Below are 15,212 nucleotides of genomic sequence, written 5' to 3'. Positions count from 1 at the left end.
CATTACTTCATAGTTTTATCTTATTAGACATTTTTGAAATTTTTGAGTTCATTGTTGAGTCCAAGGGGATGTTTGTGCCAAATTTTAAGAAATTCCCTCAAGGTGTTCCTGAGATATCATGTTCACAAGAATGAGATGAACCAGGCTACAGTGACCTTGACCTTTGACCACAAATATCTAATCAGTTCATGGTTGTGTCCAAGTGGATGTTTGTGCCAAATTTGAAGAAATTCCCTCAAGGTGTTCCTGAGATATCATGTTCACAATAATGGAATGAACCAGGCCATGGTGACCTTGACCTTTGACCACCAATATCTAATCAGTTCATGGTTGTGTCCAAGTGGATGTTTGTGCCAAATTTGAAGAAATTACCTCCAGGAATTCTTAATACATCGCGTTTGCAAGAATGAGAATGAGGCAAAGTCACAGTGGCCTTGACATTTTTGAAATTTTGTCATAATTAGCGTATGATTTACCGAGTTATGGCCAACATGCTTTGTGAGGTCACGAAATTTTGACCCCCAAAATCAACAGACTTTATCGCTGAGTCCAAGGGGACATTTGTGCCAAATTTTAAGAAACTCCCTCAAGGTGTTCCTGAGATATCATGTTCACAATAATGGAATGAACCAGGCCACAGTGACATTGAACTTTGACCACCAAATTCTAATCAGTTCATGGTTGAAACCAAGTGGATGTTTGTGCCAAATTTTCCTTCAAGGCCTCCTTAAGATATTGCATGCATAAGAATAAGATGGATGCAAGGTCACAGTGACCCTGACTTTTGACAACCAGTCAACAAGTGGATGTTTGTGCCAAATTTTTAAAAATTCCCTCAAGGTATTGCATTCACGAAAATAAGACAAATGAAAGGTCAAAGCAACCTTAACTTTTGACCACCAAATTCTAATCAGTTCATCTTTGAGTCCAAGTGGACATTTGTGCCAAATTTGGAGGAATTCCAACAAGACATTCTACAGATATCAATTCTACAAGACTGGGATGGACAGACAGATGGACATATGGATGGATGGGCAATCTGAAAACATAATGTGTCAATTGTTGAATGGTTTTAATGGTAAAGGTATCCATGACGGAACTTACTGTAGTTTTTCTGAGACATCGAGCAGGTCACTTGGAGCTGGAAAACAGACAGATGAAAGGAGGTTACTGTAGAGAGACATCAGACTAATTTAATAATTATCTTTACCTCACCTATGATCAGTGAGACGATGACAAATATACCTTAATTTAAAAAAAAAAGGTTATGGTTAGTAATCATGTCGTTGAAATTTTCATTCCTGACTACTGTGTGACAGCAGATGGATTGTACATTGTCTTTTCATGATTAAGTTCACAGTCACATTTTCCAGATTTCACTACATTTATTTAAATAAATATCACATCTGCAACAATTAATTCACTTATGAAAACCTTCGCTTGGATGGGGCTGTGCAACTACTCCAGGATGCTTCCCACTGAGAAGCTGAGGGAAGCGGCTAAGAGCTTCACTTTATTGGAAGCTTGGAAATATATATGTGGACAATAAGCCACACTATGGTGAGATTTATGCCTGATCAGAGGTGTTTTCAGTTAGTTTTGGTTTTCCAACTTTGCCACAGGAGTCCTACGAAACTTTGCCTCATCTAGTCCCAAACAGGGTTCTTTTCCATCTGACGGTCCGAAGGGGGTATCACCAAATCAGCAGAGTTATAATGTTATGCACAGCAGACTAAAGGGAAGGTAGATTTGTACCTGAAATATTTTGGCTTTATTCTCAAAATATTACGACTTTAGTCTCACTGCTGTGAGATCACAGTTATGTAGGATATGTTTTAAACATGAGCTGAAACTAATATAAGCTATTCAAGTCCAGGGGTTTATGAATTAATTAAACTTAATTAATGTACCACTGACGTGAACAGGTACCACATGCACTTTTAAAGAGGTTACTGCCCCAGACAAAAGACACCAAAGAGACGGAGGTGTAAATCACTCTGTTTACATTCATTCATTCATTTCCTGTAACTGCTCATCCTGTTAGGGGTTGTGGAGGGGCTGGAGCCTATCCCAGCTGACATTGGGTGTGAGGCGGGGTACACCCTGGACAGGAGAAAACCCAGAGAAAACCCACACTGACACAAGGAGAACATGCAAACTCCACACAGAAGAACCAACTCAGCGCGTTGTCGTCAATACACTGTACCCAAACCAACTCGCCAACAGTTTGAAAGCTGGTGTAGAGATGTATGCCCAAAATAAAAGCCCACATTGCTCGGCAGAAAAAGAAACACACCTACTTTTAAACACTTAAATATCGTAGAGCATTTATCTGCTGTTGAGCCACATATTTCTCTCAGGAGTTGGTGGAGACCAAAACAGAGCTCAAAGAGAGATAATGCAAGTAACTGTAACACTGTGACGTCTCTCGTGTGGGTCCAGAAGCCTAGATTAATTAGACTTGCATTCCAATTTGATTACATCTAATATAATTAGAACATATGGTTAGAAGCTACAGTTACCATTGTCAAGGATGTAGCGGACCATGTCTTTGCTTCCTGTAGCGACAGCATGGTGCAGCAAACTGCAGCCTGATGAGTCCAGCGCTGTGAGGTCCGCCCCCTTCAGGTGCAGCTCCTGCAGCTTTGTGTGAAATAGATGTTAAATGAGCTTTAAAGTGGCAAACATTATGCAATTTGCAACATTTAGGCTGAATGCTACAAATACTTAAAGAAAAATACTTTCAACTTACACTTAATGAGTTGATTATGTTTTTTTACTATTGTGGGGCAGCGGAACAAGCTGAAAATACACCATCTGACTTCTAACCTTATAAAGTTCATATGGCAAACGGGCATATATTACAAGCAAATATTAATTATTCGGATATCTATATATCTATACATACAAATATGTATGTTTGATTGAATCATCTGGTATTGTTAGGATAAGTGTTGCATGTAAATGTTTGTGCCAAATTTGAAGAAATTCCCCCTTGGCATTCTAGATTGTGTTTGTGAGAATATGAAAAATGCGAGGTCACAGTAACCTTGACCTTTGACAACCAAAATTAAAATCTGTTCATCACTGAATCCAAGTGGACGTTTGTGCCAAAGTTGAAGAAATTCCCCCATGGCACTCTTGATTGTGTTTGTGAGAATATGAAAAATGCGAGGTCACAGTAACCTTGACCTTTGACAACCAAAATTAAAATCTGTTCATCACTGAATCCAAGTGGACGTTTGTGCCAAAGTTGAAGAAATTCCCCCATGGCACTCTTGTGTTTGTGAGAATATGAAAAACGCGAGGTCACAGTAACCTTGACCTTTGACAACCAAAATTAAAATCTGTTCATCACTGAATCCAAGTGGATGTTTGTGCCAAAGTTGAAGCCTTTTACCTCAAGGTGGTCTTGAGATACCGTGTTCATGAGAATGTCATGGATGAAGCCACAGTCACCTTGACTTTTGATTTGTGACCAATAAAATCGAATCAGTTCATCACTGAGTTCAACTGGACGTCTGTGCCAAATTGACAGAAATTTCCTCAAGGTGAGATGTGAGGTGAGAAAAAGTGGATATATCGATATCGGTATCAGTTATTGGCCAAATGGGTCATTTTCTATCAGCATATTGGATATCGGCAAAAACTTCAACATCGTAGATCCCTAATTTTCACATACTTTAAAACATGTCTGGAGGGGCACTTTAACTCACACTATATTGAGTGATCATTGTTCAAACTTGTCAAATTATATCAGTTACAATTCATGGTAATTAATGGTCAAAGAAAGCTTCAGCTGTGTTTCGCCAAGCCTCCATCTGTGCTGGATGAATGTTCAAACATTGGTGATGGATTGGCAAATGAGGCTGTCACTCACCTTCTTCACGTCCTTGTTCTTCACACACTCGATCAGCATTTCTAGAATATATGAGAGACAGACGGAGATGCATATCATAACATATATATATATATAACTAGGCGTAAAACAGTGCATACAGTATCAGCGGGTGAATTAGACAAAGGCAATATGTATCATTAGTGTAATGTCTCATCAAAAGCATTTGAAACACAGACATCATGGTATGTTAATGTCATTACTGGTTGAAACACATGCTGTGTATATGGCTAAAGCCAGGCTGACATATGAGATGAATGTTTATTAGGTTGACCTCAATACTCGCTCTCACTCCCTCTCTCTCTAAATAGCTGAGTCCTAATCCAGTTATGTTAGGCTTAGTGTGAGTGTGTGTGTGTGGGAGAGAGAGGGGGACAGGAGGGGTGAGACAGAGAGAGAGAGAGATGGGGAGAGAAGGAGAGAGAGAGAGAGAGAGGGAAGACTTCAAAAAAAAAATCTCTAAGAGCTTTTGTGGCTGCAAGACAAATCAAAAACAACACACAAACCACAAAACCCAACACACACTTTGAATGTAGGAATTAAATGAATTTAGCCCAGGGAAGGAATTAAGTAAACCAGAGAAAATGAGAGCCAGCCTTAAGACACGAGGGGAGAGGCAGAGGAGAGGAAGACAGGAGAGCAGAGGAGATTTATGAAACCATAGAGGCTATGCTAAGACTTGCCCCCCTCCTTCTGTCTCTCACAGACTCATAAATTGGGCACATCTTCCCCTCACACACACACACACACACACACACACACACACACACACACACACACACACACACACACACACACACACACGTCACTTGCTCCATTGAACTCTCAGTTTGATGCAGTCAACCTGTCTGACCCTTATGGGAGCTCTGTGTGTGTGTGTGTGTGTGTGTATGGATGAGAGGCAGAGGACGAATGCATTAGAATTAGCAGATGCATGTAAGTTGAACACAAAGAGATGCAAATTGAATTTAAACATTTCCATAACTTAATTGACTTCTTCTTGAAATAGATTATGCAAAAAGGAAAACATTGTGCCAGCTGTCCATATTCCCGTCAACGAGCGTTCAGGTACAGGCAGAGAAGAACTTATCGGTTTCTCTAAATGGCTGCAGTCAGACTGAGAGTACTGCTGTGTCAAAAAATGCAGCCCACTCAATGACTGGAGCAGCAATGATGCAGCCAGTGGCTTCAGCTAAAACAGCTGAGGTCGTCGATAACTTTTAAGAATAGCTTCTTTTTTTATAATCTCAATACAGCACTTGTGCATGTTTCCTCAATGTGTCTGCAGGTCCTGTGGTGGGTCAGTTTCACAGGTGTTTTTTTGTCTTTTCGTTGTAGCCAAAAACATGTTTTGTGAGGTCACAGTGACCTCTGACCTCTGATCACTAAAGCCTAAGCAGTTCATCACTGATTCCAAGTGGGCTTTTGTGCCAAATTTGAGGAAATTCACTCAAGATGTTTTTTGAGATATCGCACTCTCTAGAATGAGACAAAGGGAGGTTCCACTGAGCTTAACCATTGACCACAAAAATCGAATTAATTCATCCTTTAGTTGTAGATGTTTTTGCCAAATTTGAAGAAAGTCCCCCAAGGCGTTCTTGAGATATTGCGTTCATGAGAATAAGACACATGCAAGGTCACAGTGACCTTGACCTTTGACCACAAATATTTAATCAGTTCATTATTGAGTCCAAGTGGACGTTTTTGCCAAATTTCAAGGAAGTCCCCCAAGGCGTTCTTGAGATATTGCGTTCATGAGAATAAGACACATGCAAGGTCACAGTGACCTTGACATTTGACCACAAATATTTAATCAGTTCATTATTGAGTCCAAGTGGACGTTTTTGCCAAATTTAAAGGAAGTCCCCCAAGGTGTTCTTAAGATATTGCGCTCATGAGAATAAGAGAAATTCAAGGTCACAGTGACCTTGACCTTTGACCACCAATATATAATCAGTTCATCACTGAGTCCAAGTGGATGTTTTTGCCAAATTCCAAGAAAGTCCCCCAAGGCGTTCTTGAGATATTGCGTTCATGAGAATAGGACAAATGCAAGGTCACAGTGACCTTGACCTTTGACCACCAATATGTAATCAGTTCATCATTGAGTCCAAGTGGACGTTTTTACCGAATTTGAAGAAATCCCCTCAAGGTGTTTATAGGAATGAGACATATGCGAGGTCATAGTGACTGTGACCTTTGACCATCAAAATCTAATCAGTTCATCCTTGAGTCCAGGTGGATGTTTGTGCCAAATTTGAAAAAAAAAATCCATCAAGGCATTCATGAGAGATAACAGATAGATAGACATACAGACAGATGGACAACCGGAGAGCATGATGCCTCTGGCCACAGCTACTGCTGGCACAGTGGCATAAAAACTAAACCTGTCCCCTGATTCTGGCTTTTCTTTTGCTGTTGTGCCGATGTTGACAGAATACCACCTCTTCACTGAGACACTGGAAACCTCCATGGACTGTATGGCTTACAGTCAGCACTGACTTATACTCGGTACCCCAAGAGACAATTATTGACAGCTGGAGGCATCAAACGTAAGACTGAACCATCGATCTTCCGATCAGTGGATGATCTGCTCTCCTGAGTGCACAGAAAGCTGGAGAAATGGGGGGGTCACGACCATGGGGGTCCCTATAGGGTTAATCTAGTCAAGACAACATCTTTGACAATCCAAGACTCTGTCAGGCCTTTACACTACATAATTTCACATTCATACTAGGGATGTGCGCGATTAGGCGTTTAAACGATTAAACGTCCGCCCCCTTGCTAGTTGGCACCAGAAATCTTAGTCGGTTAAACCAATTAGTGTTTTATTCATGTACAAGGCCTCTTAATCGTCATGCAGCCGCCCGCCACTAGTGGGTGCTATAGAGCCGTCAGACAGCAGTCCCCCTCCCTGTGATAATGCTCCAGTAGACTGGAGTTTTAAAACAGCACGGTGGGAAATTAGAGAGATGTCCTCACACTTGGCAGTTTGGCAGAACCAATTCGGCTGGAGCAATGCGCAACCACATTCAACTCAAGCACAGAAAGATGGCTACTGCTGCTAGCGATGTTAGCCACACTCAGACCAATTTGACGCCATTCACCCTGAGACGCTGTGATCCCGCCTGGTCTGCGAAGATAACGCAGCTTATCATAACAATGACCTTGCAAGATATGCTTCCACTTAACTTTGCTGAAAGTAAAAGCTTCAGGAAGTCAGTTGAATATGTTGAGCCTGAACACACTGTGCCGAGACCTTTTTTTAGACTTGTCAACTAGACTTAATTAAAATTTTCGTTTAGTCGCCAGGAACATCCCCAATTCATACACTGGTGGCTGAGGGTACCATACAAGGTGGTACATGCTACTTAGTTTAAACACACTCACACACCGATGGGAACAATTTGGGGTTCAGTATCTTGCCCAAGGATACTCAACATGCAGACAGGAGGAGCTGGGATTTGAACTGCCATTCTTCCAATTAGTGCAAGTACCTCCTGAGTCACAGGCGCCCCATTGATTATTTCAAAATACAGTACACTTGTTTAATTGCAGGGTCATTATGTGACCGGGCATTGTCAATCCACATGATGAGGGCAACTTTAACCACAGGTGCTTTTCCCTTATGCATTCAGTAATTTTCTGTATTTATCAATAGCAGCTATGATTGTTTCTCGTTGCTTGAGTAGACTACACAAGGTCACCTGAGAAGCACCAACTTTCACTGCTACAGTTTGTCGTAAGCTTTGAAGTGATTACTTTTCTTACTGAGAGAAAATTATTTTCTTTTTCCCATCATAATTTCAATGTGCACTCAGTGCCAGAATCATATAGCCAGCTGGAAGTAGACGGGCTACTATAGGTCAAATTATCCTGGTGGGAGTAGTGTAAAGAAAGAATACAATTACCACCTTGCAGTTGTATGTCTCTGCAAACCAGGCAATTTGCAGTTACAGTTTACATCCACATCTGTGAAATCATGGATGCTTCACAAACATCTTCCCACCGGCAGCACAGGAGATCTATACAATCAGCACACTTTTAAGGTTAGTGTCACCAATTCAGTATCTGACCAAATGTCTCCCCTTCTGTTCTGAGATATGACGTTAATAAAGGCCAGGAAAATGTTTCATACTGAACATTGTCATCTCACAGTCAAGTTGACCTTTGACCTTTTGGATATAAAACATTGTTTCATTTTGTCCTATTACGTTTTTTGTGAAATTTTGTTATAATTAGCATAGCCAAAAATATGTTTTGTAAGGTCAGAGTGACCTTTGACCACCAAATTCTAATCAGTTCGTCTTTAAGTCCAAGTGGACGTTTGTGTCAAATTTGAGGAAATACCCTCAAAGTGTTTTTGACATATCATGTTCACGGGAACAATACTGATGCAAGGACACAGTAACATTGACCTCAGACCACCAAATTCTAATCAGTTCATTGCTGAGTCCAAGTGGACGTTTGTGCCAAATTTGAAGGAATTCCATCGAGGTGTTCCTGAGATATCATGTTCACAAGAATGGGACGGACATGTTTGTATGGACAGTAATATGGATGGACGGACAATCTGAATACATAGTAGGAAAACATAAAAGGATATTCCCCAAGGTGCTCTTGAGATACCACGCTAACAAGAATTTAATTCAATTCATTTTAATTCTACTAATAAAGCTCAATATGACATGCCTCTGTCCTTGGACCCTCACAGCGGATAAGAAAAAATGGTGGAAACTTCAGGAAGAGCAACTGAGGAGGGATCCTTCTTCCCTGATGGACAGATGTGCAATAGATGTCGTGTGAATAACGGACATGAATGAATGAAACGGATATTGTCACAGTGACCTTGACCTTTGACCACCTAATTCTAATCACTTTATCGTTAAATCCAAGTGGACGTTTGCACCAAATTTGAAGAAATTTCCTCAAGGTGTTCTCTAGATAGACTCAACGATGAAATGATTTCATTCTGGTGGTCAAAGGTCAAGGTCACTGTGGCCACTATCACATTCATGATAGTGATTTTTTTTTATCAAAAAACCTCAATATCACATGCCTCTGTCCTTGGATCCTCGCAGCGAATAAGAAAAAAACTCCCCCAAAAAACATTTAACGAGGAAAGGAGGACAGATGTGCAAAAGATGTTGTGTGGAAAATGGACATGAATTAATGAAACGGACAGGTCACAGTGACCTTGACCTTTGACCACCAAATTCTAATCACTTTATTGTTAAATCCAAGTTGAAGTCACTGCGGCCACTATCACATTCATGAGAATCAAATGGATGCAGGGTCACAGTGACCTTGACCTTCGACTACCACAATTAGACCAACTCATCATTGAGTCTAAGCGGATGTGTGCACCAAATATAAAGTAACTACCTCAAGTTGTTCTTGAGATTCACTTTCAAAAGAATAAATCAGAGGCCACAGTGACCTTGACCTTTTACCTATGGCAACCAAAATCTAATTGGTTCATCATTGCGTCCAAATGGGCCATTGTGCCAAATTTAAAAATAAGATATGGCGTGAGAATGGTATGGACGGACAGGCAAACAGACAGACAACTTGAAAAACACAATACCTCTCTTCATGGCTGCCATAGATTTAACATGTTTTTCCATATGTTGTCATGTATGAAAAGACCCCAAATAATTATAAGCAAATTATTTAAACAGCATTGTATAGAAATGATTATGTCCTAAACTTTTTGATATATATAAGTGGCTTTAAGCGTCTCTGCTCTAATAAGGATAATAGATAATCTAGATGAACTGTTGGTTGGTTTCCGACCTATCTGATGGTCACAGCTATTGATGTTGTGAGTATAACCGACAAAAATAATGGACAATATATCACCCAGAATTCTCCTTTAAATATGTAAATTTATGTACGTGTATTAAGCAATCTAAAGTTGCCAGGAACACTTTCCTCCGAGGCGTCTCCGTCAGAAACAGCGTTCCTCCTGTTGTTGCAGAATGGGACTGATTTCCATAGTGACTTTAATGACTGACAGCGAGAACTGGGTTGTGTTGAGCTCAAAAATGCAAAACACCAAAACTGGAATCAAACAAAAAACTGCTGGCGAAGTCACCGGCAAGAAAGAGACAAAACTGAACCAGATCATGAAGTGAAAACATGCAAGTTCCCAAAGAGAATAAAACCACAGTGAAGCTGACAGGAAAGACAGCTCAGGCTCCCACACAGCCAACCCCCAGCATGCAAAGTGAGCGCGGGGAGACAGAGGTTGAGAAAATATGTGTCAGAGCTGAAAACAGTCTGTCTGGAGACAAAGAAGCTGCCTCGCTTCTTTCGTTCTCTCTCACACACACACACACACACACACACACACACACACACACACACACACATACATATGACTGTGTCCTATAGGTAGTTTGTCAGACCTAGCTGGTACAGCTTGACGTTTGATTTAAAGATTCATATAAATTTCACGTTAGACACAAAGCTGAACCTTGGAGCTGACAGGAATGAGTGTATGTGTGAGTGTGTGTTACCTTTTTCTCGCTCCCCTTCTGTTTCACTTGTCTTTTGGCTCTTTTCCTGTCTGGACAAAGAGATCAACACAAACAGAAGAGCTGCTCAGCCACTTAGTGTTTCTGCTCACTTTACATTTATAGCCAGTTTTACACACACAACATAATACTAATGTCACAGAGTTAAAGGGATAGTGCAATTTTTTCTAAGTGGGGTTGTATGGGGTACTTATCCATAGTCAGTATATTACATACAGTAGATGTCAGTCAGCACGCCCCCAGTTTGGAGAAGCAGGCTGGAGTCCAACATGGAAGCTAATCAATGTACTGCTGTGGATGGGGTCCAGTGACAAAACGTATTTTAGCCACACACAAAAAATGTTTTCGCCATATTTACCGTATTTTCACTGCTTCCGTCAGTTAGCGTATTCCAATGAGGAAGCTGTTAACAGATTCTGTTATCTATCTACACTCTCGTCAAAGCCACCAGACTCCATTGAGAAAAACAGTCATTTTAGCCTGCTGAACACAGGAGCTGCTGGTCTACTGCTGCTTCAATCAGTTAGTTAGTTTGTGTTACTGTGACTTTGGTGACTCTAAACTAACATTTTTAAACCCCCAAATCACACAATAGCACAAACTAACTAGCTGACTGAGACAGCAGCAGCTCCTGTGTTCAGCTATGTTAAATCAATGTGTTTCTCAATGGAGTCTGGCTGTGAAAAGGCTTCATTTTCCCATATTAAATCAGTCTGACAGCAAAGTAACATTAGTCAAAATACTCTCAATATAGCATACACTTAAACTGATACTGATTATTTTAGGTGGGACTTTCTTTAGGTGGCTAAAACACGTTTTGTTGCTGGACCCCATCCACAGCAATACATTGCTTAGCTTACATATTAGACTCCTGCCTGTTTCTCCAAACTGGGGGCGTGCTGACTGACATCTACTGTATGTAATATACTGTCTATGGATAAGTACCTCATACAACCCCACTTCAAAAAAAATCTGAACTGTCCCTTTAAATGATGAGGCAGGTAATAGTCAGGGGAGAGATGTACATTTTATAATATAATACTGCACATATTAACAGTAGGAAACATTTAATATATAAAGTGTCTGATGGTTTGAATAAAAGAGAGAATGAGTTGTCAAGATAATAATTATACAATAAAGAAATAGATTAGTTACTGATAATCAAGTATAGACGTGATCGTCTGTGTTGTACTTTGAATTTGCAGAAACAAATGAGACATTAAAATTGGTGAACAGCTTTCTGTGGAAGACTTTGGTTAGGAGCTCATGCACACACCAGCACAGGTCAGAGTGAAAACTGCCTCTAATATGCAGAATACAATTCAAGCCTCGCTGTCTTTACTAAATATATTCATACCAGACCCCGACGTATCAAATAGCTCTACAAAGTATATCAGATCTTTTAGATCATGATCTTTTCTTGCTTTACATTTTGTCACGTTCTGTTAGTTTTCATACCCTGGTCCTAAAGAAATCTATATTATTACATTAACTTGAATGTGTCTGTCCAGTGCTGTGGAGATAGTGAAAATACATACAGAAAAACATGTGAAATAAAATATTTTCTTTAACACTTTATTTGAAGGGGTGTGCATCAGAGTCATGACACCATCATAACCTTGACATCATACCTGTCATAAACATGAAAGTCTTTATAAATGTTAATGACTAGTGTCATAATACTGCAAAAAGTCTTCCTGTGTTTTTGTGTCTTAGTGTCCGATGGGAACAACAGTTCTTGAAAATGGTAGAGTATTGAGAAAGTATGAAGGAGGATTAGGGCCTTGTTAAGGAAAAGGAATTTGAGATCTCAAGAATAAAGTTGTAAATCTATGAGAATAAAGTCATCACGTCAGCCACCAGGACACCAGCGATGCAACATGTGTCCCACCTGTCGGCGCCATGTGACTTCCTGTACTTTCATGCACTACTCTACTCAAAACATCTCATACACTGGCTGTAAAAAAAAACACATTGTCAGAGAACAAAAGAGTCATCAAAGGACAAACAAGCTTAACAGCCTAGCTCGGCAACAACTACTACTGACAAACAAGCGACCAACACCGATCAGCCAAAACATTAAAACCACTGACAGGTGACGTGAACATTGATCATCTTGTTACAGTGCATTGTTCTGTTGGGAAACCTTGGGTTCTGGCATTCATGTGGATACCACCTGATACGCTCCACCCATTTAAACACCGTCGCAGACTGTTACAAGACACCTAACATTATGCCTGACTCGTTACCTGACACTCCTAACGCTGGTAACTGTAACCTTGAACTAAGCTTCGTTATTTCCCTGCGGTGTGCAGTTGGACTTGAACGTATGCCTCACTTACCTAATGTGTGTAGATCTCTGAGCTGTCTAGGGGGTAAAGGGGTTACTCACCCTTCATCAGATCCTACCGCGACTGTAGGCGGCCACCCCGACCCGACGCTTCGGGCGTCCCCTCCGGTCGACGGCCAGGCTGGGCCAGCACAAGCAGCGTTGTTGTGATTTTAGTTCATAGGGGGGGTTGAACGCGACCCCAGATCAGGTGAGGTGTGTAGTGGCGTTCCCAGATCGGTGGATTTTGTCTCCGGATTTCTGAATGTCTGTCGGAATCTTCTGCAGAAATGTGGCGTGGCAGTCTGTCAGCGTCTCCAGCAGCCAGCCTCGACTCCAATCAACCGCGGCCTTTTCAGGTGTGTGAGCTCCTAGGAAGGGGAGTTACCCAATACCCCAAGTGGAACATCAGCCTCTCCCTGCTTCCTAACTCCACCCCTAACTGCACACCTAGGCCTCCTAATTATGTGCCATTACACAGACCAAGTACCCCTCCTCATGGCAACGGCACTCCCCAGGAGACAATGCGCCATGCCACACCACAAAAACTGCTCAGGAATGGTCCGAGGAACGTGACAGGAGCTCAAGGCGTCAACCTGGCCTCCGAACTCCCCAGATCCCAATCTGATCGAACATCTGTGGGACATGCTGGTACCCCACCTCACATCGTACAGGACTCAAAAGATCTGAAGTTAATGCCCTGGTGCCAGAGGTCCTTTGTTCATGCCTTAACAAGTCAGAGCCAAGTCCGGTCCAAGGAGGCTGCACCATGGATCGGGGGTACCTCTGGGGTACCAGCAAGTTCCTCAAATGTTTCGATCAGATTGGGATCTGGGGAATTTGGAGACCAGGTTGACACTTTGAGGTCTTTGTCACATTCCTTGGGCCATTCCTGAGCGATGTGTGCAGTGTGGCATGGCGGATTATCCTGCTGGGGGGCCACTGCCATTGGGGAGTACTGTTGCTATGAGGGGGGTACTTGGTCTGCAATGGTGTTTGAGTGGGTGGATCATGTCAGGTGGTATCCACATGAAAGCCAGAACCAAAGGTTTCCCAGCAGAACAATGTATTAGAACAAGATGATCATCAATGGTATTCACGAGATGATACATATGTGCTCTAGGGCCCTTCATAATAGCGTGCACCGGGGCCCATTGTAACTACCTTGCGCCACTGAACAGAAACAAACCATTCTCGTGACATCACTAATTAGCTTGTCGAAAGATGGCTGCACCCTGCTGGTGAAATCATAAAACACAATCTAGTCCTCCAGAAAATCTCGATGACAGTTTGACTGCAGTGTGACATCTCGCCTGAGGTAAAAACCAAAGGAACCACAGACACATTGATCAGCGTTTCATCTCCTCTTTAAACATTCATAAAGACTCCTTCATGCTGATGACAGGTGTCATGTCGTGGTTATGATGGTGTCATGGCAGCGTTATGCAACCCCTTTTCAAATCAAGTGTCACTGTTTTTTTCTACCTAGACATGGGATGTGACCTCACGCATTAACCTCAGCAGACTGGCCTGATCTGGGTACAGAAAGAAAACTGCATGTGCTCCTTTTGTCAGTGCAGTGGTGTTTTAATGAGCACAGTACTGTTTTGCTTTAATGGGTACCAGTATGTTTTAATGAGCAGAGGGATGTGACATAGAGACTTGACTCAAGCTGACAATATAACAAGAACTCTGCGTAGGGGTTGTTAATGCATGAAAACTAAGTAGAGCACACACACACAAAGAGACGCATCAAACCTCCAAATCACATCACAACTTTTTTACACCTGCTCACACCTCAAGCTGCTTCTTGTGTCTTGAGAACACTCTTAAGTATTTATAGTAGAAATTGTGTGTGATGAAATATTATATTACAAGTGTTTGCACCCCAGAAAAGAGACATTATTTATGATCATAATTTTAAATATAATTACATTTTTAATATAATTGTATTGCGATGTAATGATAACTTGTTAATTTAAGCAACAATACAAATAAGTGTTTGTGAATGTATTCACCTCAGCTTTGGTTTGAAATCAGCAGCTGTGGTGTTGGAACGATGGATGCATCCCGCCCTGCAAAATGACAAAGTTTCTGGATGTCAGCCATTTTGTTTGTAGGCCAGATGGCCTTTGTTTCACACACACACCTTTGTTGTCTGTCTCTCACATACACACACAACCACACACATATGCACCCATGCTTGTATATAGTGACGAGTTAGAATTTGTGCTTTGCTTTCTTTATCTTTTTTTGCTATATAATGACGAAAACTCTGTCTGTCTGTTCCACGTTTTTCTCCTCACTGACTTGGTCAATCCATGTGAAATTTGGCACAGTGGTAGAGGGTCATGGGAGGATGCCAATGAAGCAATATTACATCAGTTGGCCAAAGGGGGGCGCTATAGCAACGGATTGAAATTGCAAACTTTGAATGAGCGTATCT

General features: G+C 41.4%; 1 protein-coding gene across 5 annotated transcripts in view; it reads right to left on the bottom strand.

Moving 5' to 3' along the window:
• LOC126401690 (diacylglycerol kinase zeta-like) overlaps nt 1-15,212 on the bottom strand; it is a 149,422-nt gene that overhangs the window by 5,146 nt on the left and 129,064 nt on the right. For all 5 annotated transcript variants that reach the window (XM_050063099.1, XM_050063098.1, XM_050063095.1 and 2 more), the window contains 5 exons: nt 14,785-14,841; nt 10,420-10,469; nt 3,881-3,921; nt 2,523-2,643; nt 1,105-1,141 (listed from right to left, as the gene is read on the bottom strand). In XM_050063099.1, coding sequence (XP_049919056.1) covers nt 1,105-1,141; nt 2,523-2,643; nt 3,881-3,921; nt 10,420-10,469; nt 14,785-14,841 — 306 coding nt within the window. The remainder of the gene's footprint in view (nt 1-1,104; nt 1,142-2,522; nt 2,644-3,880; nt 3,922-10,419; nt 10,470-14,784; nt 14,842-15,212) is intronic.

Source organism: Epinephelus moara, chromosome 15, assembly GCF_006386435.1.
Source record: "Epinephelus moara isolate mb chromosome 15, YSFRI_EMoa_1.0, whole genome shotgun sequence".
Classification (NCBI taxonomy): Eukaryota; Metazoa; Chordata; class Actinopteri; order Perciformes; family Serranidae; genus Epinephelus; species Epinephelus moara.
This window is presented reverse-complemented; position numbering and strand designations above follow the sequence as displayed.